Here is a 21,071-nt window from a genome sequence, read left to right on the forward strand (position 1 = left end):
TTTACTTGCCATTTGCTTAATTCATGTTTTGGTTTGGTTTTTGTTAAAATAGATGTGTAGTATGAGCAAAACACTTAGGTAAATGTCCTCCATGTTAGCCTCCCATGTTTAGTTAGTTAGTTAGTTAGTTCTCTTGCTCTCATAAAGACCTCCTGCACTTAGATCTTGCTTCTCCCCTATTCCCTGCTAATCGTTACAGAATAACCGACCTTAAAACAGGGATGCAGCAGGAGGGCCTTGCTGGATTTCAACATGTTTCATCCTCATCAGTTTGGACTTCACTCAATGCTACAAGGCTTCAGTTAATCACTTTGTTTCAACCTACATGTGAAATTGATGATTAGCACCTGTTTGGTATAATTGGTTGATCATACACCTGACTATAATCCTACAAAATCCCTGACTTTGTGCAAGCGTACATGTTAGAATTGATGCTGGTTTGAAGGCAAAGGGTAGTAGCATCAAATATTGATTTGATTTTGATTTTTCTTTTGTTCTCACTTTGCATTTTGTAAGTGATAAAAATAATAATTATTTGTATATTTGAAAGGATTCTTGGTTTACGGCATTTTTTTCACACTTGCCTAAAACTTTTGCACAGTACTGTATATATTAGCTTTTCCAATCACTCTCACTGAGAAGCGGCAGCCAATTTGTACACAGCGGCTTCTCTATCAGAAATCACAGCCCCCTGGGGAACTGCACCGGGGAAGGAGAGGAGGTTGACCAGGACAGAGCGCCAACCATCACTGGACATGAATGCACACTTGCACTCATTTGAGATCAGACCTACTACAGCTGTCATCAGCAAATTTAATGATGACATAAGAGCTGTGTATGGCTGTACAGTTGAGCACAGGAGCGGACTGAGCACACATCCCTGGGGTGCTTCAATGCTGAGAGTCAGTGAGGGGGAGGTGATTCTTCCCATGCTTACAACCTGGCAATGGCCCAACACGGAGTCTAGAATCCAGCTGCAAAGAGAACTATTCAGACCTAGAGCATGTACCTTCATGTTGGGCTTTGAGGGATTGTGGTGTTGAATGCTGAGCTATAATACACAAACAGCAATCTGACACACGTGTTACTCTTGTAGTGAGGAACGGCAGTCCCCTCTCCCCATCCTCTTGACTGCACTGTCACCTCCAAATAACCTGCCACACCCATGCTGGATGACCAGTTATCAGAACACACACACGGCTCTGCCAGGTCTGAGGTCCAACAACTTATCAGGTCTTCAAATCATATTGGAAAGAGATGTTTTAGGCCACGTGGCCCAACTTTTTTGCTATCCAGCCTAGCATGGTGAACTCGCTGCAGACGTTTTGAACTCTAATTTCAGACTGGTACAGTATTGATTAACCATCATTAATCATTAATAATAATTTCCCTATATGTAAGGCAATGCCCCAGTCGTCAGTAATTCATAAATTTAAGCAAATACCGCTAGACTTTTGTCCAGATCTGAAATGGCCTAGGGCTATGACATCAAGTGGAGCTGTACTGTCTGTAGGCAAACTGTAAGGTGCAGATAAATTCTCTAATCTCTAAGTGTTGCTGGTGTTAGTCACACATTTTTCCTTTGAAGTCTGTTATATTCAGCCCTGCCACAATACTCCTCATATAGGCACAAACGCTTTACCGCATAGATGGCTTTTTTCTACTCCCACTGTGGTGTCTGAAGTTTTTTTTATTCTTGGAAAACATTGGTGATTTAGAAACAGCATAAACTCATTGTTTGACGTCTTAGCACTTTTTGTGAAGGCAGATCAGAAATAAATGTAACAATTACAGCCCTACATTGCCAGGTGGTTAGCAAGGTGCAGCAGCCTTGGGGTCCACCCTGGTCTCAGACGCCGATTGCCACACCCCCAAGCACAAAATCCCTAAACTGGTCTTAAAGTAATGGATGTGGGAAAAGATAACAGATGTGTGATGTGGTTCTCCAAAGACAGGCCAGGAAAATAGCTTGCTAACATTCGTATTATGCTTTCTGCTTCTTTCTGAGGAACCTCTCCAGCAATGTTGATACTTACCCTCCAGAGATCAGTGCTGCCCACGCAAGAGGTTTGTATCAGAATCATAAGTGAAGGTTTAGTGGTGTAAATAAAAAAAGCTAGAAACATAAACATAAAAGCTGAAAGCAATGGCAAATTTTGATCAGAAGAAGGCAAGAATACTTTAAAAAGGCTGTTTGCCCTTGCAATGAAATACCATACATGTCCATTTACCATTCTACAAAACAAAAATAATTTAAAGCATTGCATATTTTATTTTAAATGCCCACATGAATGAAGATATGTCTAAATAAAGCATATTAAGCATTTTAATGTAAATCAGAAACTAAAATACTTGAGGGAAATGGCTGATTGGTTTTGGTTTTTCATTGCAAGGGCTCATTTGATAACTCATTTGCTTTAATTTGTCCCAAAGACTTAAGGGGCACATATGTCTGACGCTGCTCGTCTGTGCAGGACATTCAAGTCAGTTTCTGAAAGTGAAAGTAATATAATAAATAATGCATGTAAATAAGTTTTAAGATAGCACGTTAAGGTTATACGTTCCTGGCTGTGAAGAGCGTTATTTTCTAATTGCCATTGGAACTCACCTTAATACTGCATCTAGTGTCAACGTTGCATCAACTCATTAGAGATCTACACTTCCAAAAGTGTAGATGATTCTTTTCAACTTCTCAGACACAGTCTGGAAATGACATTCACTGAAATGTTTAGAATTTTATTAGAATATTTACCAATATTACATTCTATATAAACATTTGTAATTACATTTATTAAAATTGTGGTTCACTTAAATTACGCCTGTTTTTTAATGTTAATATGAATATGAAATAACTGTTTGGCAAAAATTAAAGTAAAAAAAAAAAAATCTCAGTTTCTCTTATTGCCCACAGAGAAATGCTGTGATTTGGTTCATAGCTTGACAACAGCAATATTGAGCTTACATTTTTAACTGCAAACATGACATGGGCACTGATAAATATGCTACATTATATAAAATATACATATTTATGGACATTCTTGAAAATGATCACTTTATATCTACCTCAGGCTTCTCTGCCTAAAGAATTTAAATCACATTCAGGCAACTGGCAGAACGACGTACGTTCTCGTTTCCTTTATGTACTTGTCTGCTGAGACTTTGTATCCTTACTTATGTAATGAAGAGACTGAGTCAGGGTAAACAAATCTGAAAGCCTTCGTTTGCAAGTACAAATCTGAACAGACTTCTGAAACTAATGTTGATCTGAGGTCATATGTCCATTTTGGCCTTTAATATCCTAAATAAAAAATCCCACAGTTATATGGCGAGGGGGAGTGGATGCCAGTTTCAACACTCCACACTCATAAATATGGCGCTTGAAGTATATTTTCAGTTGAAGCCAACGCGCAGTGCCTTGCTCTTCACAATGTTGAATTTACAGATGAAGACCCGGGCGTAGGCGGGGTCGGCGTGGTAATGGTAGGCCTTCGTGATGCTGGAGGGAGGCTGAGCTGCCGTGATGAGGGGCTGCCGGAGGAGAGAGGAGGGAGAGGGCGAGAGGTACTGAGATACTCGCGTCACGTAGTCTACCAACCGACTGTACTGCTGCTCAGACAAGCGCTCGCGAGTGCCGTCACCCTGGGGGGGGGGAGACAAAAATGAACTATTAAGAAGAGGAGGTTACCATTACGTGTGCGTGTGTGGGAGAGAGAGAGAGAGGACACAGAAAACATCAGAAAGAAGTTACCTCACTGTCACTGGTGACTCGTTGCTGTTGCAGAGTGAGTGTGAGCTTTTCGGGTTTGTGCGTGTCCTGGCGGCACTGCACCTCTGTGATGGGGAAGGCCTGCTGCTGGGTGTCTTCACACACACTCACGACGAAGAGCACCTCCCCACTGAGGAGCAGACAGCCGGCATGCTCCTGCCCCGAGCTGCTCACCATGCACACGCACAGCGCCATGTGCACCTCCGGACGGCCGAGAGACTGCAGCATCTTCCTACAGTGAACACACGTGCACTCGATAAATAGAGCAAGTACACACACACTCAATCACTGAATGCAAAAATGTCGATTATGATTATTCATCCACAGATTATTCGTGCATCTTTTGAACTAATCTCTATCTTCTACATCTGTAGTGAACTCAGGGAGAATTTTTTAAAAAATCTTACAATCACTTAGTTATACATGGAGGATGGATAAAGACTGAGATGCAGAACGGTTATAGTTTTTTCTTCTATAGTCCTTTTAACTGGCTCCTTTTCTGTTTGACCACAAAGTTTTTATAAAACATTTAATTAGATAACACTGATTGAAGATGCATTCCAAAGAGAACATGCAGCATTCTGGACTATACTAAAAAAAAAAAAATAATACACTGCTGCATTTATGAACAACATGTTGATGAAATATAAAATTATATATTACTCAAATACGAAGCACCAATTCATATCATGCACATCACAGAAAAGGTTATTTTTCCTGGAGTGGATTAATATTGTGGTTAATATCCCTGGAGCATGAGAGCGAGGCTCCCTGTTAATACAGAACTCAATGCCCTTGCTGAAAATCGAGTTTGGAAGGAGGAGGAGAGAAGTCGTGGAGTCCCCCCTACTCGGTGAAATCAAGATCCTCACCAGCCTGCAACCCATTCAACATTAGGCCCTCCTACAGCGGGAGCAGCTCCTGTGCTTTGAGGCTCTCGCGAAAAAGCAAGCCGAGTAGCACCAAACCCTCTGCCGCAGTCTGCCAGCACGCCAGCTGTGGTCCAGTTCAGCCTCGCCAACAAGAAACCCCTGGACGACGCAGAAGCGTTCGTGGACCTCTTGGAGCGCACGGCAGCTGCCTGTGGCCGTCCGCAGGCGTGCTCTTGGGGGAAGAGTCCCGCTCGGGGCCAAGCAGCTGCCCGCAGCATCGCAGCTGGAGTACGTCACCAAGAACAAGGCCGTCTTGTAGCGGATCGACTGGCTCTTAAATTTCCTCTTGGACTGTTCTCTGTGGAATATGGCAGCGACCATTCTTGGTCTGATGGTACGGGAGCGATTTGTCGATGGTAGTATACCTTTGACCGAGTGAGAGGAATGGATGGTCAGGTGCTACTCTGGAGCCAGGAGTCACCCTGTCACACTTGTAGATTATTAACATTATAGATGTACAGAGTTAGACAAGTTAATGACCCAGCTGTCGGTTTTAGAAAGTCACAGTAAAAAGGTTTTTCCATGCGGCTCACCGTACCATGGCAGGGCTTTTCATGAGCCATTTTATTTGCTGGGCATTCAAGGAGATCTGTGCAGGTGGTATGGATCATGCTGTGAAGGTCAGTTGGTTAACCCCTCAGCTGTTTCCAGACTCTCGCCTTGTGTGGTTGCCCCATTAATTACATGGTGTTTCACATACATTTCAATAACCTTGTCTAGCTGTGAAAGGAGAGTTCAAACTTGACAATGTAATCAATTCTAGAAACGCTGCAGTCCAACTTGGCTAGAAATGTGCTCACTCTGTCAACCATTTTCTCTATGGATATGTCTAAGGGCACAGTGACAGACCAAAGCTTGTTTTGCTTGGTCAAGTTCTGTAAGATGCTTCCAAATTTTAACTTCATTTTACCAACTTCTTTCTTAGGATTTTTCCTGGTCAAAGACTGGTGATAACTTATTAGTTTCCAGACACCATCCCCTGCTACTATTTGAAAATTTATATTCCATACATTCCATAGATAGATTTTCTGAGAAATACATTCAGTATGATTCAGATGGCAAAGTTCAATTACCACACAAAAACTACATGCACAACAGAACAGGGAATATTAGGACTTAACAACAGCAATCCACATAAAAGTTCAAAAATCATAAAAGATATGGGGGGGGGGGTGGAGTTTAAAAACTGGGAAGCTAAACACTGATTCAAAGCAGGCTTATGAATGATGGAATAAACACATTTAAAATACAGGGACTCAAGATACAGGTGAGAAACAGTAGGAGCAGGGAATCAAGATACAGGTGAGAAACAGTGGGGGCAGGAAACACAAACTGGCTGTTGCATGGTGACCAGACAAAACAAAACAGAAAACAAAGCAAACAAAAATAACGAGACACGAGAACATTATGGCACTACCCTTTTCTATTCTGGATCACAGCATGAAAATGTTTACGCTACAAAGCAAGCACCTTTAAGGGATTTCATAATTGGCAGCAATAGGCTACCAGTCTCTGCAGACTCTAACTCAAAGACTCTCCACAGATCCTCTCTAAGAGCCACCTGTGTGTATAATTTGTTCTTTTAGAGATTACTTTTCTGAAAAGAGGAATTTGTGATGATGCATTACTGCTAATCTAATGCAAACACAGTTTCACCTGAGCACCAGGAAACCTTAGTGAAATTTGCTCATTGGTCTCATCCTAATTATTACAGGACTGTAGTTTTGAAATGGTTTATGTCAACATCTATTGTAGTCTGGAATGGACACATAACTAGAATGATGTAGCCCTCAAACCTTTTTCCTTCTAGTTTAATAGTTTTTCTAGTTTGAACTGCAAACCTTTTACCTTCTAGTCAGATAACCTTTTTTGTAATCTGTTGAAGTCATCATTCCCCATCTGTCAGAGAAGATGTGCCATTACGACGTAACAGATTGATCCAGCTTGAGTCTTACCAGACATATTTGAGCTGACTGTTGGGTGCGTCTGCCGATTTCTTCTCCGTAGGAAGATACAGCTGCTTGGGCAGCTGCCACAGGCCAGCACCATGCAGGATACCTGTAGGCACAAGTGTAGACAGACACAATGTTGTATACTGAGCAAACGTGCACAGAATTCACTGCTGAATTCACGACTGATGATAAATGCATACACAAATACAACTTTTACCATATCCTGTCTGTGAGACCAGCTCAGCAGCTCCTCCTATTGGCTTGGTGAAAACTCCCACAATGCCTTTGCCCACTCCAGAGATAATGCCCTTGGCAGTGCTGCCTGCTGTGTAGTGAGCCTCCACGGGCCTTGTAAACGTCTGCATTGGCTGGTCCACAATACCAGCAATCGCTCCTGCACATACCAAAAAGCCACACCCCCGCAATTACACACACAAGCATACACACGTGTCGAAACAAAGACATCAGAAACAAACACACACAGCTGGAGCAGCGTGCAAGTAAACAGGATAATGGTATGATGAAAAGTCAGAGCAACAGCGTGCGCGTGCGCGTTAGCGTGACGGTGAGACTTACCCAGCAGGCTGATTCCCAGACGGGAAAGGCCTTGCCGTAAGCCGTGTCCCAGACTCTCTGGGAGCTGTCTCCTCCATTCCTCCTGCCGCGTGTAATGCTCCTCATCGAGAGACAGCCGGTCCATGTTCCGTGCCAAACTAGTGGCCAAATTAGTGATGGATGTCAGCGTGCCTACAGAGAGAGAGAGAGGCAGATTTGTCCCCATTTACTTTCTGTGCTCAAACCTTCCCTGTGTGATAGCTTATTAGGTTCCACTAAAACGTATCATGCATTAAGACCCTATGCTTTTTAAAAATTTTGTTTCAAATGTTATATATTTTGGCATATGTCTATACACATTTATGCAAAATTCATACATATCAGTTCCATTCCAAAACTTTTCTCTAAAAACTGACAGTAAAATGGTTAAAAAAAGTCTCTAAAAAAGTTTTTGGTTTTTTTTTCCTTCTCCAAGCCTAGTTTGCCAGACCACCATTGACTATAGTCTTTTCATGCAATTTAAAACAGTATGGGATCTAATTTAAATTACATTTAATTTACTTCCTTCAAGGAAATCTCTAGTCCACTTTGTGTTTTAGCAACTGTTACATCCATAGCTAAGAAACGGTATGCATGACGTCAGCTAAATCTCATGTGCAGGTTGTACATAAGAGAGTTTGTCAGGTAATAAGGGTCTACCTGACTGTTAGCCTTGCTACAATACAAGTTGTTTATGTTTATCTGATTTGAAACACGTATCTTCAGTGACAAAATGAGAGCGATCTTTCATATGTACTTGCTGCAAAAAATATGGTGCTAATAGGTGGTAAAGTCCTGCTCAAGAGAACAGAAGATCGGCGCCTTGAAACCTAATGGTAAAACGCGTCGTCAACTAGACAATAATAATCGTAACATCATAACCTGGATGCTTAATAAAAAAAAAATGCTTATCCCTCATCATCTCTCATCAAAAGCAGTCAGTTGGTCAATCAGCGAGTGAAAATAGCTGTGCTAGGCCAGCCTGCGGGGCAGTCGTGCCAAGCGCTGGCCACGGGGCAGTATAGAGACGGTTTAAAGGGAACGCACTGTGGCGCCTGCCGCTGGTCCGGAGAGGGAGAAAGAGTGGTGGTCTGTAAAATGTTTTACAATGTGTGTTTAAATGTGTTGTTTTAATCGTTGGTTTGGTGTATGTGTACGATTTATGGAGTCGTGACCTTTTCTAGTTTAGTTAGTGCATTAGTGTGTGACACCATCATCAGGTGTGTGTTATTTTACTTTTCCTCGCCCCGTTTTCCCTGTAACCCCATTCCTATTCTGCCTGTTAATAAATGGTGTTCACGAGCAGAAATTATGTCTCTCGAGGCTTCTTCCACAACGGCACTACAGTATATTTCTTATTTGACAGTTTAACAGATGCTATTTGAAAGACATCCGTGATCAGTACCAATAAAGCCAAAGTTAGCTTTGGTTCATCGTGTTCTACCTTGGACATTTCTCCATTTTCAGAAAAAGGTCATTTGCTTGATGCCAATTTTGTGCGCTAATGATCAATTACTTATTAATGGAAGGCATACAGGAAATCGCCATCATATCAGCAGGTACAAGCGCAGCCCTTGTTTTAAGGGACAAATACCAGATTGTACCATAGACCTTTTTTGAACCATTCAACATTTTTGAAGAAGTGCTCTGCCCGTTTATCTGGTTAGAGCCTGCGCCGCCCAGAATCCCTTCCCCCACGGTAACACTGAGGCACACCGGGCGTGCGAACTACACACTTGGCAAGCTCAAAGAAATTACTAATGCTGTTCATGTTATACACAAGTGCAAATCAATGGATTTCATTTTACTTATAAAAACAAAAAAAAAATATTCACACTGTCATCCCTTCTGTTACATTTTGCTAGCCACCAGTCCTTTTTGAGGTTGAGTGTGAATGGGATCTAGGTCCAGTTAGGGAGATGATCATTAAAGGGTCCTGCTCTAGAGGAAGACATTCTAGCACCCTCTAGTGTGCAAAAAATGAATTACTTAAGCGCCCCAACAAAACAATTTCGCTGTTAAATTAGTGTTTAATCTAAAAATCTCATTATTTCTCGAACCCCTTGACAGGTATTGGTCCCACAGCTTGAAAACCCCAGCCATAGACCATGAGTCAAATCTCCTTTTACCTCCGACATGCTTCAATATAGTGAACAATACTCATGTTTAAATGAATATGGAAATCACAAAAAAGTATCCACCTGGATTACCATTTTACTAAATGCTGCAAATTTCTATCTATGATTCATTTATTTAAGATCACTGTTATAAAGCGGTAACCAATAGAGGATGGGGTTTTCTTTTTGAAATTCCTCCCATGGGTTCTTCTTTCTGCCCCCTAGGCAGTTTCTCCTTGCCAGTCTCCTTTAGCGTTCTCATGAAGGGTCCAGACCTGGATTCCTATCAAGCTGCTACGAGACACCTGCTGTTAAAAAGCTACCGAAGTGAAAATTGAATTATTACCTGTAAGGTGCTACAAAATTCTTGTTTCCCTTTATTGTACTAATTTAATTCCTTCTTATTTGTATTCATGTATAGTTAAGATAAAGGCAGGTATTAATTGTTTTGAGTTTAATGCTTTAATAAAGTCAGGTTTTTGATGTAGTCTGTGTTCAAAGCAGTGGCAGTTCTGGTATGCAGTGAAACCATGCTCTGGGGGTGACATGATTTGTGTGGTTGTCATCACGGTGTGCAAGAGCTTTTACCCTTTGAAATGTGTCTCACAAAAGAGCTTGTTCCACGCGACACACCACTGACGAAGGCTCCTGGTCCCCGTGTTAGTCCCTCGTATGGCAACCGGAAAAGATCAGCCACTCCATTTCCTATACTGCGTACTAGGCTTGCAGGACTGCCTAGAATCTCCAAGGAGCCCACTACCCAACCTACACACACACACACACACACACACACCACCAACCATGCAACACACCAAATACAGACAGTGATAATTAATCTGTCCAGTGACCCACCAAGACACAAATCCTTTCCTTCCTTTTTAAAACAAGGGAGTCCACTATATAACCAAATTCAATAGGGATATGTGTGTGTGTGTGTGTGTGTGTGTGTGTAAAAGAGACAGAAGGAAAGCCCCACTCACCTGCTCTGAAGAGGGCCCCTGCAGCGTAATGCATGGTCAGTGCGTGTATAAGTTGGCGTGGGGTAGTGCAAACAGGGCCCCTCTCAAACACCGAGAAGGAGAGTGGTGTGTGGTCAGACGCTATATAGAGCTTAAGAGAGGCATGGATACTGACCAGCAGACTGACCGGCTCAATTAGCAGCCGCTGCAGCCGAACTGGCCGGACAAGCGCCTGCATTGACTGGTATACAGGCAAAGGCAATGTCTGACCAGGCCCTTCTGACCGTCCCTGCTCCCGGGGCGGAGGCTTGGTGGAGATGGGTAGGTAGGTGTGGAAGAGTGTCTTCAGGTAGTATACGAAAGTGTCCTCCAGGTAGATGCGAGCTGGTTTGAGGCAGAAACTAACTTGCTCCAGGCAGTACCTATCGCTGGAGAGTGTGAGACCCACACATAGGAAGCACGCTCGCTGGAACTCCTCCAGAACCTCGGGATTCATCACCGGGTCGATATCGCCCAACCAGCAGCCAGTGCTGGCCCGCTGCTCCTGGCACAGCAGGACAGGGAAGTGGAAGCTGGAGCGGTTGTACAGCTGGTTGTCCACCTGTAAGCTGCCGCACAGCACCTGCACCTGCTGTACAAGAGACGTGGGTGCGGCGCCTGCCGAGGACCTGGGGGGAGGGAGCAGCACCAGGAGCTTCGACAGGGTCAAACGCAACAGCTCCACCGAACCTGCCGGGCTAGTGATGTCGTCACAAAGTGCCACGGACACTTCGCTCAGTAGGACTCGGAAGGACAGCATTTGACCGGGCACCCTGTCAAACCCAAAAAGGCGGACGCACAGACAGAAGACAACAGAAGAAAAAGTGTTTCGTCTCCTTAAAAGTTTAGAAGGCATGGATCATGGCTTTCAGGGTACACGCTTTTTTAATTTTTAAAAAGTGAACTGTCAGGGTGCATTCTATAGTCACAATATACGCAACATGTTTTGGAGAAAAACCAAGCCATGGAGTCAATTTATGGCAAGGCACAGATCAGGTCAAGGATATAGAACAATATCTGAAGCTTTCCAAGGACCACAGTGGCTTCAGCAATTTAGAAAAGGGTAACAGCCCCAAGGAATTACTGTATATAGGCCCCGCATGGACTTGCGTTTAAAGACCCAATCTGTACAACGTGTGCATTATGTACTGAGCTTGTTGAAAGAAGAAAAAAAAAAAAAAAAGATGACATCTGAAGATGACAGTACCAAAAACTATACAACGTCCTACTACCCACAAAACCCGGATTACCTGAATTCTTTACTGACCTGAATTTTCCATGACTACTAAATTTCCATTTGGTGTTCTGTTGTTCTTCATTCCACCATTTCCTATCCTTGGAACTCCATATTAAGTCACCAGCTAGCAGCGCTTTTCTGTGTCCTCATAATAACGTGGCACCTGAACCTCCCCTCAGACTGAGCGATGCTGAAACGCTGGTGCTTGCTTTCATTGCCTCGCATCTGTTTTATTGTAATTCTCTTTTTACTGGTATATCTAGAGAAGCCCTTAATATAATACAACTCATTCAAAACCTGGCTGCCACGGGTCCTCCCATCCAGCAGGCATGTGGCGCATATTAGGTCCATCCACTGTCAAACATTAGCTGCCTCCCTGCCATCCCAGGTTAAATACAAAACTAGGACGCCTTATGTGTAAAATCACTAAACGGGCTCACCTCCCTTTATCCCTCTAAACTCTTGCCCTCTTGACACCACTGCTCACACACTTAGATCCTTTGGTGCTGGTCTATCGACAGTCCCTAAGACCAGACTGTCATCTGAAGGAATTCCACTCCACAATACAGCTATTAGTGTTCTTCTCTGTTGTTTCAACCTGCACCTCCTCCCAACACCACCTTTTAATCATTTGGATCACCTTTTTTGGGGTATTGTTGCAGTAATATATTGCGAAGCAACTTTGTGTGAGAAAGGCACTATAATACACTAATCTAATATTATTATCTTTATTATTATTAAAGAAAGAAAAGAAATTAAAAGAGAGAAAAGCACTAAAAAGATTGTTGCTGGAGTAGGGGCTGGCTTCCCTAGTGAAAGGACAAGAATCTTCTAGAGCAACAGTTCACAGAGCAGAGGCTGGTGGACAATGCACGTGTGTGCGTGTGTGTGTGTGTGTGTGTGTGTGTGTACCTTTGGGCCTGACTAATGTCAGTTCCAGCGCTGCTCTCTGGTGCAAATGTGAGGATGATCGTGCCTCCCTCATGAGTCACTTCAATGTACAGACATCCAAAACTTGGCAGGAACATCACCTATGACATGCGCGCGCACACACACACACACACACACACACACACACACACACACACACACACACACACACACACACACACACAGTCCTGGTCAAGCAAAGAATCTGAAACTGAAAAGTCACAATTTTATGTATAATACAGTCTTAATTAGTAAATATTTTGTGGATGTCTGTGCGCACGGTGGTGTGATCTTGTGGTCAGAGCACTAGAGAACCATCGCTGTGGAATAGGGTTGTGTGCGAGTGTGTGGTTATCCTGCATATGTGGTGAGTAACTGTTCTAAATAAGAGCACTAGAGTGCGCTAGATCACTGTGTTATGAGGTGTATACAGAATAGGTGTGTGTATGATCAGTAAGAGCACTAGAGAGCACTATATCACTGTGGGGTGGGGTGTGTCTGGTCAGTAATAGTTATCCTGTCTAAGTGGAGGCACTAAACAGTGTTATATCACTGCCCTAGAGAGCTTTAACTCTCTCGGTGTCTCCTGCTGTCAGACACACCAATATACACAAATACACAAGCCAAGAAATATCTGTGTGTATGTTTTACTTTACGTATCCATGAACACAATAATAAGATACAAATAACAGGAAGTTAACATTTTATTATATCCTTACATGCATGCATTACATGAAGATCCATCCTTAAGAAAAACACAAGGAATGTATACTTATAATCAGAGGGTGTATGTAAAACGTAACAGCCAGCAACGTTCTTTCTGATGCTGATCAGGCTGAAATAGACCTATCCTCTTGTCCTGAGTGAACTCTAAACTCCCTGAGAAAACAAAGCCACCCTGTGCTGTGCAGTCACAACAGCACTGATCCTCACCACCACACGGGTCACAACCTCGAACTTTTCTAACTGAAGCCAGTCACCCTAGCCCAGCACTCCAGACATAAGCAAAAGCATGAGCTTCTGAGAAAGACACACACACACACACACACACACACACACACACACTCTCGCACCCCTAAAACAAGGGCAGCTCATACGGATTACCACAAAACTACACCACACATACAATAAACAAAACGATATGTAAATAAGAAGCCTATAATCAACAGGATTTCAAAAGTATGTTATCAACATTGAATTTATTGACTCTTGAAACAGATAATATCTTTCTGTAAATAGATGTTTTCTTCCTTTTTTCTCTGGCTCTGTGGGCTTCCCTATACTTATGGATGCTGAGGGACACCCATTAAGAGACATTTGGTAATCCATTCATAGAACATGCATGTCATTCTAACTACAGTGTACAGTAAATTCCAGGATACAACCACAACTACAGTTGGGGTAAAAAATCTCTAGACATCTGGGGGTGCCACAGTGCAATTAACAAAATGATGATATTCCCAATGCATCTTGATTGATATTACATTTTAATACATTTAAATGTATACTTTCGCTCTTGTTGCTGGAGTTCCCCAAGGTTGTGTTTTGAGGCCTCTGTTGTACTCTCTATACACACACGCACGCGACTGTTTGGCCACACACAGATCCAACCCCATCGCCAAGTGCAGAGAACCTGTTCTTAAGCATCAAAAAGACTAAGGAACTGATTGTGCACTTTAGAAGGAGAAGCAGAAGATGTCACAGCTTGCACCAAAAAACAGGATCTTAGTGGAGAGAGTGAGTAGTTTCTAATACCCTATAACCCTAACCCCAACTCACTCAATCAAGACAGCGTCTGTGTCATCTCTGACTGGGGACGTTCCACGTCTCCTCGGCTCTCCAAAAGTCCTTTTGTTCTATGTATACACAGAGCACCCTGACTAGCAACACCACTGCCTGGTGATTATGGATAGAAAGCCACTATGATCATTTATGTCGCTCTCCATCTGGTGTATGTTAGGCTGTAATGTAGCAGCAGACGTTGAGGAATGCATTTGTCCCATAACAGTTCTGGAGGGATTTTAAATGCTGTATGAATGATAAACTTTATCAAAAATGTCAATCAATACTCAAGTTGATTATTATAGTACTCCCATAGTCTATGGGCCTGCTAGATTCTTGTGACACTGGATCTGTGCATACTAGTGTATAATTCATGATAAAGAAGAAAATGGAATCAGACATGAATGTATTTTGAATGAAAACGGAGCAGCTCTTATGGAAGCATGTAGAGGCCTTTTTCTGAGGTGCTACCATCTTTGTCAGGACACAGTATTAAAAAGGGTTTAGACCACGATTTTTGGGAGGTTAAGAAACAAATATATTTTATAGCATTCTAACCTCGTTTGCTACTTTCATGTGAGACATTTTGTACAATGGCATATGCAAACTTCAAGGATTTTGAAAGAAAAATATTTTGTAAGAAAAACACAGTCTATCCTGGATAAATGCATCTCATCTCATAAGACCCTGTATTTTTTTTATTATATTTATGTTTTATATAAAATTCCTGCCTCATATTTGTTATAAGGCTGTTTAGAGCTACCTATGTATTAACAAACATTTACTGATTGACTTATGTATTTAGTAACAACTAGAAGGTTAACATTTTATTTATGATTAATTTTAACTTTTTATAATTATTTTATTCTTGACCTGCAATTGATACAATTACTAGCTTATTATTATACAGTGACTTATTATTAGTAAAAAACTAGGAACGCTCTAGAAATGTATGGAACTTTATAGCATGTTAGCATTACTTTACTACAATGAATGACCCATTCTAAGTAGTGAGGTGGTTAAGGTACTTGACTTGTAATCAGAAGGTTGCTGGTTCAAGCCCCACCACCACCAAGCTGCCACTGTTGGGCCCCTGAGCAAGACCCTTAACCCTCGATTGCTCCAGTTGCATTGAGTCATAATTGTAAGTCACTTTGGATAAAAAGCATCAGCTGAATGTAGTAACACCTGGGAAATTGAGATTTACTTTATCTAGAAGTATAACTTATGTCCTGACAATGGTGTCCATGAAAGACGGCAAATTAAACACCCTTGTGAGCACTGACAACGTTTTTAAACTTCTTTCCACTGTAATTCCCAAATGGTTCGCCAACTTTCTGACTTCTTTAGTTCCGTGTTTGAGCCCTGATGTAGGATCTGCGTGCCCCGTAATTCGTCCGCCAGTGCCGAGATGCTGAGTCGGTTGGTAACGCTGTACCTGTGTGCCTGGGTTGTTGATGTCAATGGCCTCGGTCCACTCGGAGGTGGCAGAGTTTTTGGGGAGGTCGGGGATGGCGCAGAGCATCAGGGTGGGCAGAGCCTCTCTCTGGCGGCAGTCAGGGAAACTGGAGGAGTGGTGGTACAGCTCGTGGTTCACAGACGACAAAGGCGGCAGTTTCCTGCAGAATACCTCGGTCCTGGCAGGCTCTGCACACAAACACGAGCACAAACACACATTCAACCACGATGTTAGTTATCAACCAAAAAAAAAAAAAACCCCTCAAAAGAAAGTCTTCTGGAAATGACAGATTCAATAAGGTATTTTCAAATCAATACCTCTGATGTTTTCCTTCAGCAGCAGAGCCATAGGACAATGGTTATGAATCAGCATACGGGGACACGCGTCCTCATTCACAGATATGTAGCCAATACCTAAATGTTCTTGATATGTCACAACCAGGGCCCTAAAAACACACACACACACACACACACACACACTTTTCTGGCTGCCATGTGCACCTCAATGCTAAGAACTATAGAAGAGCAGAAGTGAAAAGACGAGCAGACAGATGGGAAGAGAGGCAGGGGCGAGCGACCCACAAGAGCTCGTGGAACAGCAAAGCAGAGAACCAAACAGCAGGCAGGTCAAGAACAACCTGTACCATTAATAATGGACCCACCTGGTGCTGAGAGTGTTGGGGGCACTCTGGTGTACTGGCACGCACACACTCTGCCGGGGGAAGTCTGGCTGCACGGCGACTGGCTGACTCCACATCTCGCCCTCCTGCTTTGGCCCCGCCAGGCAGCTCAACAGAATGTGCTTGTGGGGCAGCAGGGTGTCCAGCTGTGCCACGGGGCCCTCACCCAACACAGTCCAGCACGGCACAGCACAGCTGGAAGGGCCGCCTGCCTCCCCCACGGGGGCCAGGGTGAAGGTGCTGGTGTCAGCAGGGGGTCTGTACAGCTGGGTTTCAGGGGTTGGGGCGTGGGGAGACGAGAGAACCGTAAGACGCCGCGAGAAAAGCCCGCTTGATCGAAGCATATGGCGTGGCTGTGTCGTACCTGGTCAGGAGCAGCGAGGGCATGTTCGGACAGCAGTGCTCTGTAGTGTATGGTGTGGGGCGTGTTGTTCACCATTGTAGTTTTGTCTTCGATCTGCAGAACCTGAATCCCATACCTCACTGTGGAGGACACACAGAACTGGCACAACTAGGGTGGGAGAGAGAGATAGGGGTTGAGGGGATGATGTTGTCACTTGCTGGCAAAACAATTTATTTAACATGGGTGATCTCATCACTAACTGATTCATGTAAATGTATTCCGGTTATCAATGAACTGTCATCTTCAGCACAAGTTAAGCCTAGAGCAACAGAGATTCTTTGTTGTTCTTTTACTTTTATACACACCTTTTGCCTGGGCGGGGCACCGAGGATGATGTCAGCCTCCACGTACCCCTCCTCATCCAGGCTGAGCACTTCTGCTCCGCCCACCTCCTTCCAGCGCGGGGAGGTTAGCTCGTGCAACAGCCGCACGGCCGCTGACTTGTGCACAGTGTTAGTGTGTGGCCAGTAGAGGCCAATCTGAAGAGCTTCCTAACACACAGGAACAGGCAGAGACAGGAGCAAGCTGTGGTCTGGCTGATTATGAACGATCAATAGTCATTAACAGTCAATAAATAAGAGCGACCGAGACGAGTAGCTAGGCTTGTCATCTCGGCACTCTCTGGCTTCTTTCGTCTCTCACTCTCTCCCACATACACACCTCACAAGCTATTTCACATTAACTGATTAGATCCCTGCTATCTAAGCGTTTTGCCACGTTCGCCCCGGGTACACTTGAAGAGTTTATCAGAATTCGAGAGAACATCTACTGTTATAAATCTACTGGCAAGTGCGGAGGACTACCTTAAAGTTGGGGGGTACGATGGTCTTTCCGGCGGGGATCTGCAGGACGATACTCTCGCCCTCGAACAGCCAGAGGTCCCAGTGGGAGCGGTTGGAGAGAAGAGCCCAAGGCAGGAGCTCCACCAGGAGAGTACTTAAACCGGGCCTCCACGCACACAGACGCACCTGCATGGGACTGTCCCACTGGGCGAGCGACTCCACCTCGGCCCTGCGCACAGAGGAACACACACCAGCCAGCATTTGGACGTTTCACCGTGGCGCTGGGGAAGGCCCTTTCGTTTCACTGTGTATCTGTATATAGCTGGAAGGATGACTGAATGACTCCTGTAACAAGAAGCAGGATGCTTTTGGTTTTCATTAATATTGTCAGTGCTTGGATGTGGTTCATATTTTGATATAAACATTTAGTGGGTAATTGGATTTTTCTGGAACAGTTGTACCGTTAGATAGCTAGACGTAATGCAGGCTGAAGGCTTACAAAAGGCTTACAAGTAAAAAAAAAAAAAAAAAAAAAAAGTTATTTGAAATGTACACGATGGCATATTTGAAATATGACATTTTGACACCCTGCTTCCTATTCAAGCTGGAGTTTTACTTGGGGAGGAGCTACAACTTATGGGACTACTGAAGACATTTATGAGTCTTACCCAATGGAGATCTGCAATGGCCAAAGTTTTTATAAGTAAAGTGTAAAATGACCTTCTGTATTTCACTGAAGATGAAGCCCCCTCACTAAAAGTAGTCCTGGTCACACTGACCTCATGTAATAACAAAATTTAGTCGCAGCCAAGAAGCCTCTTTTAACTGCTGGGTAACGGCATGCACCACTAAAATGAAACATGACGCAGGGTCTTTCTCCTCAACACAGAACTACTGTAAGTAACAACATCTTTTGGAAAAGGCCTATTTAGAATGAAAAACAGCTACCATGAAAATAGGCTTTGACAGCATTCTGTAAATTAAATTAACTGAAGGCTAGTTGGTTCACTTTACCAGCTTAATACCCATCTCACAGGCATAGATTGAAAGTTAATTTGAATCTTTTTTTTTTTTTTTTTTTTTTTTAAACCTGACGTACTAATTTTGTTCAAATCTAAACAAGTACTGGCAATATAAACCTTTTCCAAGCAAAATGAATCCACCTTGAACGATGCTTTATAAACATTCAAACGCATTTTTCCTAACGGTGATCATGAAAATGTGCTTAGCATCTCAAGGATAGTACATTGTCCTTTTGTGAGAAGTGTGTAGCTTGTGTGTGTGAACTGGGGAGAGAGAGAGGAGGAGAGAGAGAGAGAGAGAGAGAAATTGTTCTCTAGGCGATTAGAAATTGTTCTACCAAGTGTTGCATTTATAAATACTTTTTCAAGATGGCTGAGGGTATCAGTGGGTCTTTGTGAATGCGTGTGCATAAGTATGCACACTCAATAAATCATTTCCTTTGAAACACCTTCCTTGGGGTGCATCTGCTGTGCAGATTTTGTGTTAGCCATCCTCCATCCCCTCATCAAGAGTTTCTCACCTTCTTTACATAATAGTAAACTGCCGTTTTTGAAATGAAATAAGAGGTACAAACAGTTTTAGGAAGGACCACTCCCTTCTAGAGCCTTTGCCTTATTGGTTAACAGAGCTGGACCGTGTGGATGATCAGGTTCAGCTACAGAAGGTCTCCTCACTGATTGGTCAACACATTTGAGACTGAAATCAGTTGACCGAATAATAAGGCAAATGGCAAGCTTCCCTGACCAGTCAAGGTTTCTGGAAAAGATTTCTTAAATAGAGAGGAGGACCTGGTCAAAACAGACATTATGATAAAATAAAACCAAAATGTATCTCCCACAAATAAAGCTGTGAGTCAATAGCAAAGTGACAGTTGGCCATTTAGTTTTCAGCATGGTGTCAGCGCTGTGTATCAAAATAAAAAGACATGAAAAGAAACGTAGGCGCCATCTGCTGCTAATTTGCTCTCCTTTTCATACTTTGCCTTCTTTCATTTCCAAGTTCACTATGCACGTTAATAAGCAGTGGACATAACCTCGAACTCTCCCTGAGACAGTCAGGGGCAGCAGAGGGGCTTTTTAGACATGTCAAATGAGGTCACGGACTTGGCAAAGTGCCAAAAATAATGAGTAGATTTTAATTGTTAGATATCAGACTTGAAGATTTTGGAGACAGTTGTATAAGCTGGAACAGCCTTTAAATGTAGCCCTATTTGTCTGTGTTAGATTAAAAAACATCTTTTGAACAGGGTTCGCGTTTGCGTCCATCAAATGCTTGTCTGTCAGGTTGCACTACATTAGCTAGCTATATTTAACCCATAGGAAAGAATACAAATGTGCCTATCAATAAAAATGTTAGCTTAGAGAAAGGCAGTCAATCATTTTCCACACTATAGCTAGCTAGATGCCTTCTAAACGGAACATGTGGCATGTATGGAACATATATTTCTGACGACACTGGATGGGCAGAATATTACCCATACACCTGTTAAAATAGCACATACCCACCTGAAAGTAATCCACATGACACAACTTAACATGACCCACACAGCTCAGGTGTAAAGTGTGCGTACCTGTCTGTGTCTCTGCAGGTGTACGGCCAGGACTGCTGGTTAGAACTCTTCGGGCCATAGAAGTGTTCCAGGATGTTGCTGTGATTCGGTTTCTCTTCTTGACCTGCTTTGTTAGCAATCTGCTTGATCAGAGATGAGGAGATTGGTACTGCACAGTGGGATGCATCTTCCTCCTCGCTGTAACACACACACACACACACACACACACACACACACACACAAAAATATATATATATATCAATGAGTACTATAAACTCCCTTGTGGAAACATCTCCATCTTTCATTCAATATCAATCAATACCAGAGTAATATTATAGTTAGAGTTACATTAACTGCCACCATAACCTTGTTTCTTACCCCAAACCTAATCCTGCCCTTAACCCACCAGTGCACCTTGCGCTGGTCTTCCAGCAGAATCTTAACAAGATCTGGCCAAGATTAATAGTCTTGTTGAAGGCCTGACCTAAGATCAGCCATTCAATGTGGCTTTGTGGCCACAGTTAGCTATGGCACCCTCAGGCCTTGTGGGTAACAGGCAGCCTTGAGGTCTGGAACTCTGTTTAAGAGACAGAAAGTTGGAAAAGATGAGCGGCGGTGCAGGACAGACAGCGATGAGGAGATGCATTCTCTGGGTCTTTTACACACCCACACCGCCATACACACACACAGTAAGGACTGCTGTGTGGTTTGTGTTAACTGTATGAATGCAGATCGGAGTGTTAGACTTGGTTAAGCCCGTCTGTCTGAGTATCTTGCCACAGTGATAGACTCTTCCACTTAACACCCACTCCAAGCACACAAACAAAAAAATAACTACACAAGAAGAAAGGCTGATCAGAGAAGATTC

The 21,071-nt window shown here is 43.2% G+C and overlaps 1 protein-coding gene across 3 annotated transcripts in view; it reads right to left on the reverse strand.

Moving 5' to 3' along the window:
- Positions 1-2,720: 2,720 nt before the first annotated feature.
- Positions 2,721-21,071, reverse strand: part of vps13b (vacuolar protein sorting 13 homolog B) — a 220,605-nt gene continuing 202,254 nt past the window's right edge. For all 3 annotated transcript variants that reach the window (XM_081714207.1, XM_035525873.2, XM_035525874.2), the window contains 15 exons: positions 20,225-20,401; positions 17,653-17,860; positions 17,155-17,340; positions 16,811-16,957; positions 16,429-16,712; positions 16,085-16,212; positions 15,747-15,955; positions 12,509-12,627; positions 10,342-11,132; positions 9,950-10,126; positions 7,227-7,397; positions 6,868-7,044; positions 6,654-6,756; positions 3,749-3,998; positions 2,721-3,639 (listed from right to left, as the gene is read on the reverse strand). In XM_081714207.1, the coding sequence (XP_081570333.1) occupies positions 3,391-3,639; positions 3,749-3,998; positions 6,654-6,756; positions 6,868-7,044; positions 7,227-7,397; positions 9,950-10,126; positions 10,342-11,132; positions 12,509-12,627; positions 15,747-15,955; positions 16,085-16,212; positions 16,429-16,712; positions 16,811-16,957; positions 17,155-17,340; positions 17,653-17,860; positions 20,225-20,401 (3,376 nt within the window). In that variant the 3' untranslated portion in view covers positions 2,721-3,390. The remainder of the gene's footprint in view (positions 3,640-3,748; positions 3,999-6,653; positions 6,757-6,867; positions 7,045-7,226; positions 7,398-9,949; positions 10,127-10,341; positions 11,133-12,508; positions 12,628-15,746; positions 15,956-16,084; positions 16,213-16,428; positions 16,713-16,810; positions 16,958-17,154; positions 17,341-17,652; positions 17,861-20,224; positions 20,402-21,071) is intronic.

Source organism: Electrophorus electricus, chromosome 1, assembly GCF_041902795.1.
Source record: "Electrophorus electricus isolate QZ-2024a chromosome 1, ASM4190279v1, whole genome shotgun sequence".
Taxonomy (NCBI): Eukaryota; Metazoa; Chordata; class Actinopteri; order Gymnotiformes; family Gymnotidae; genus Electrophorus; species Electrophorus electricus.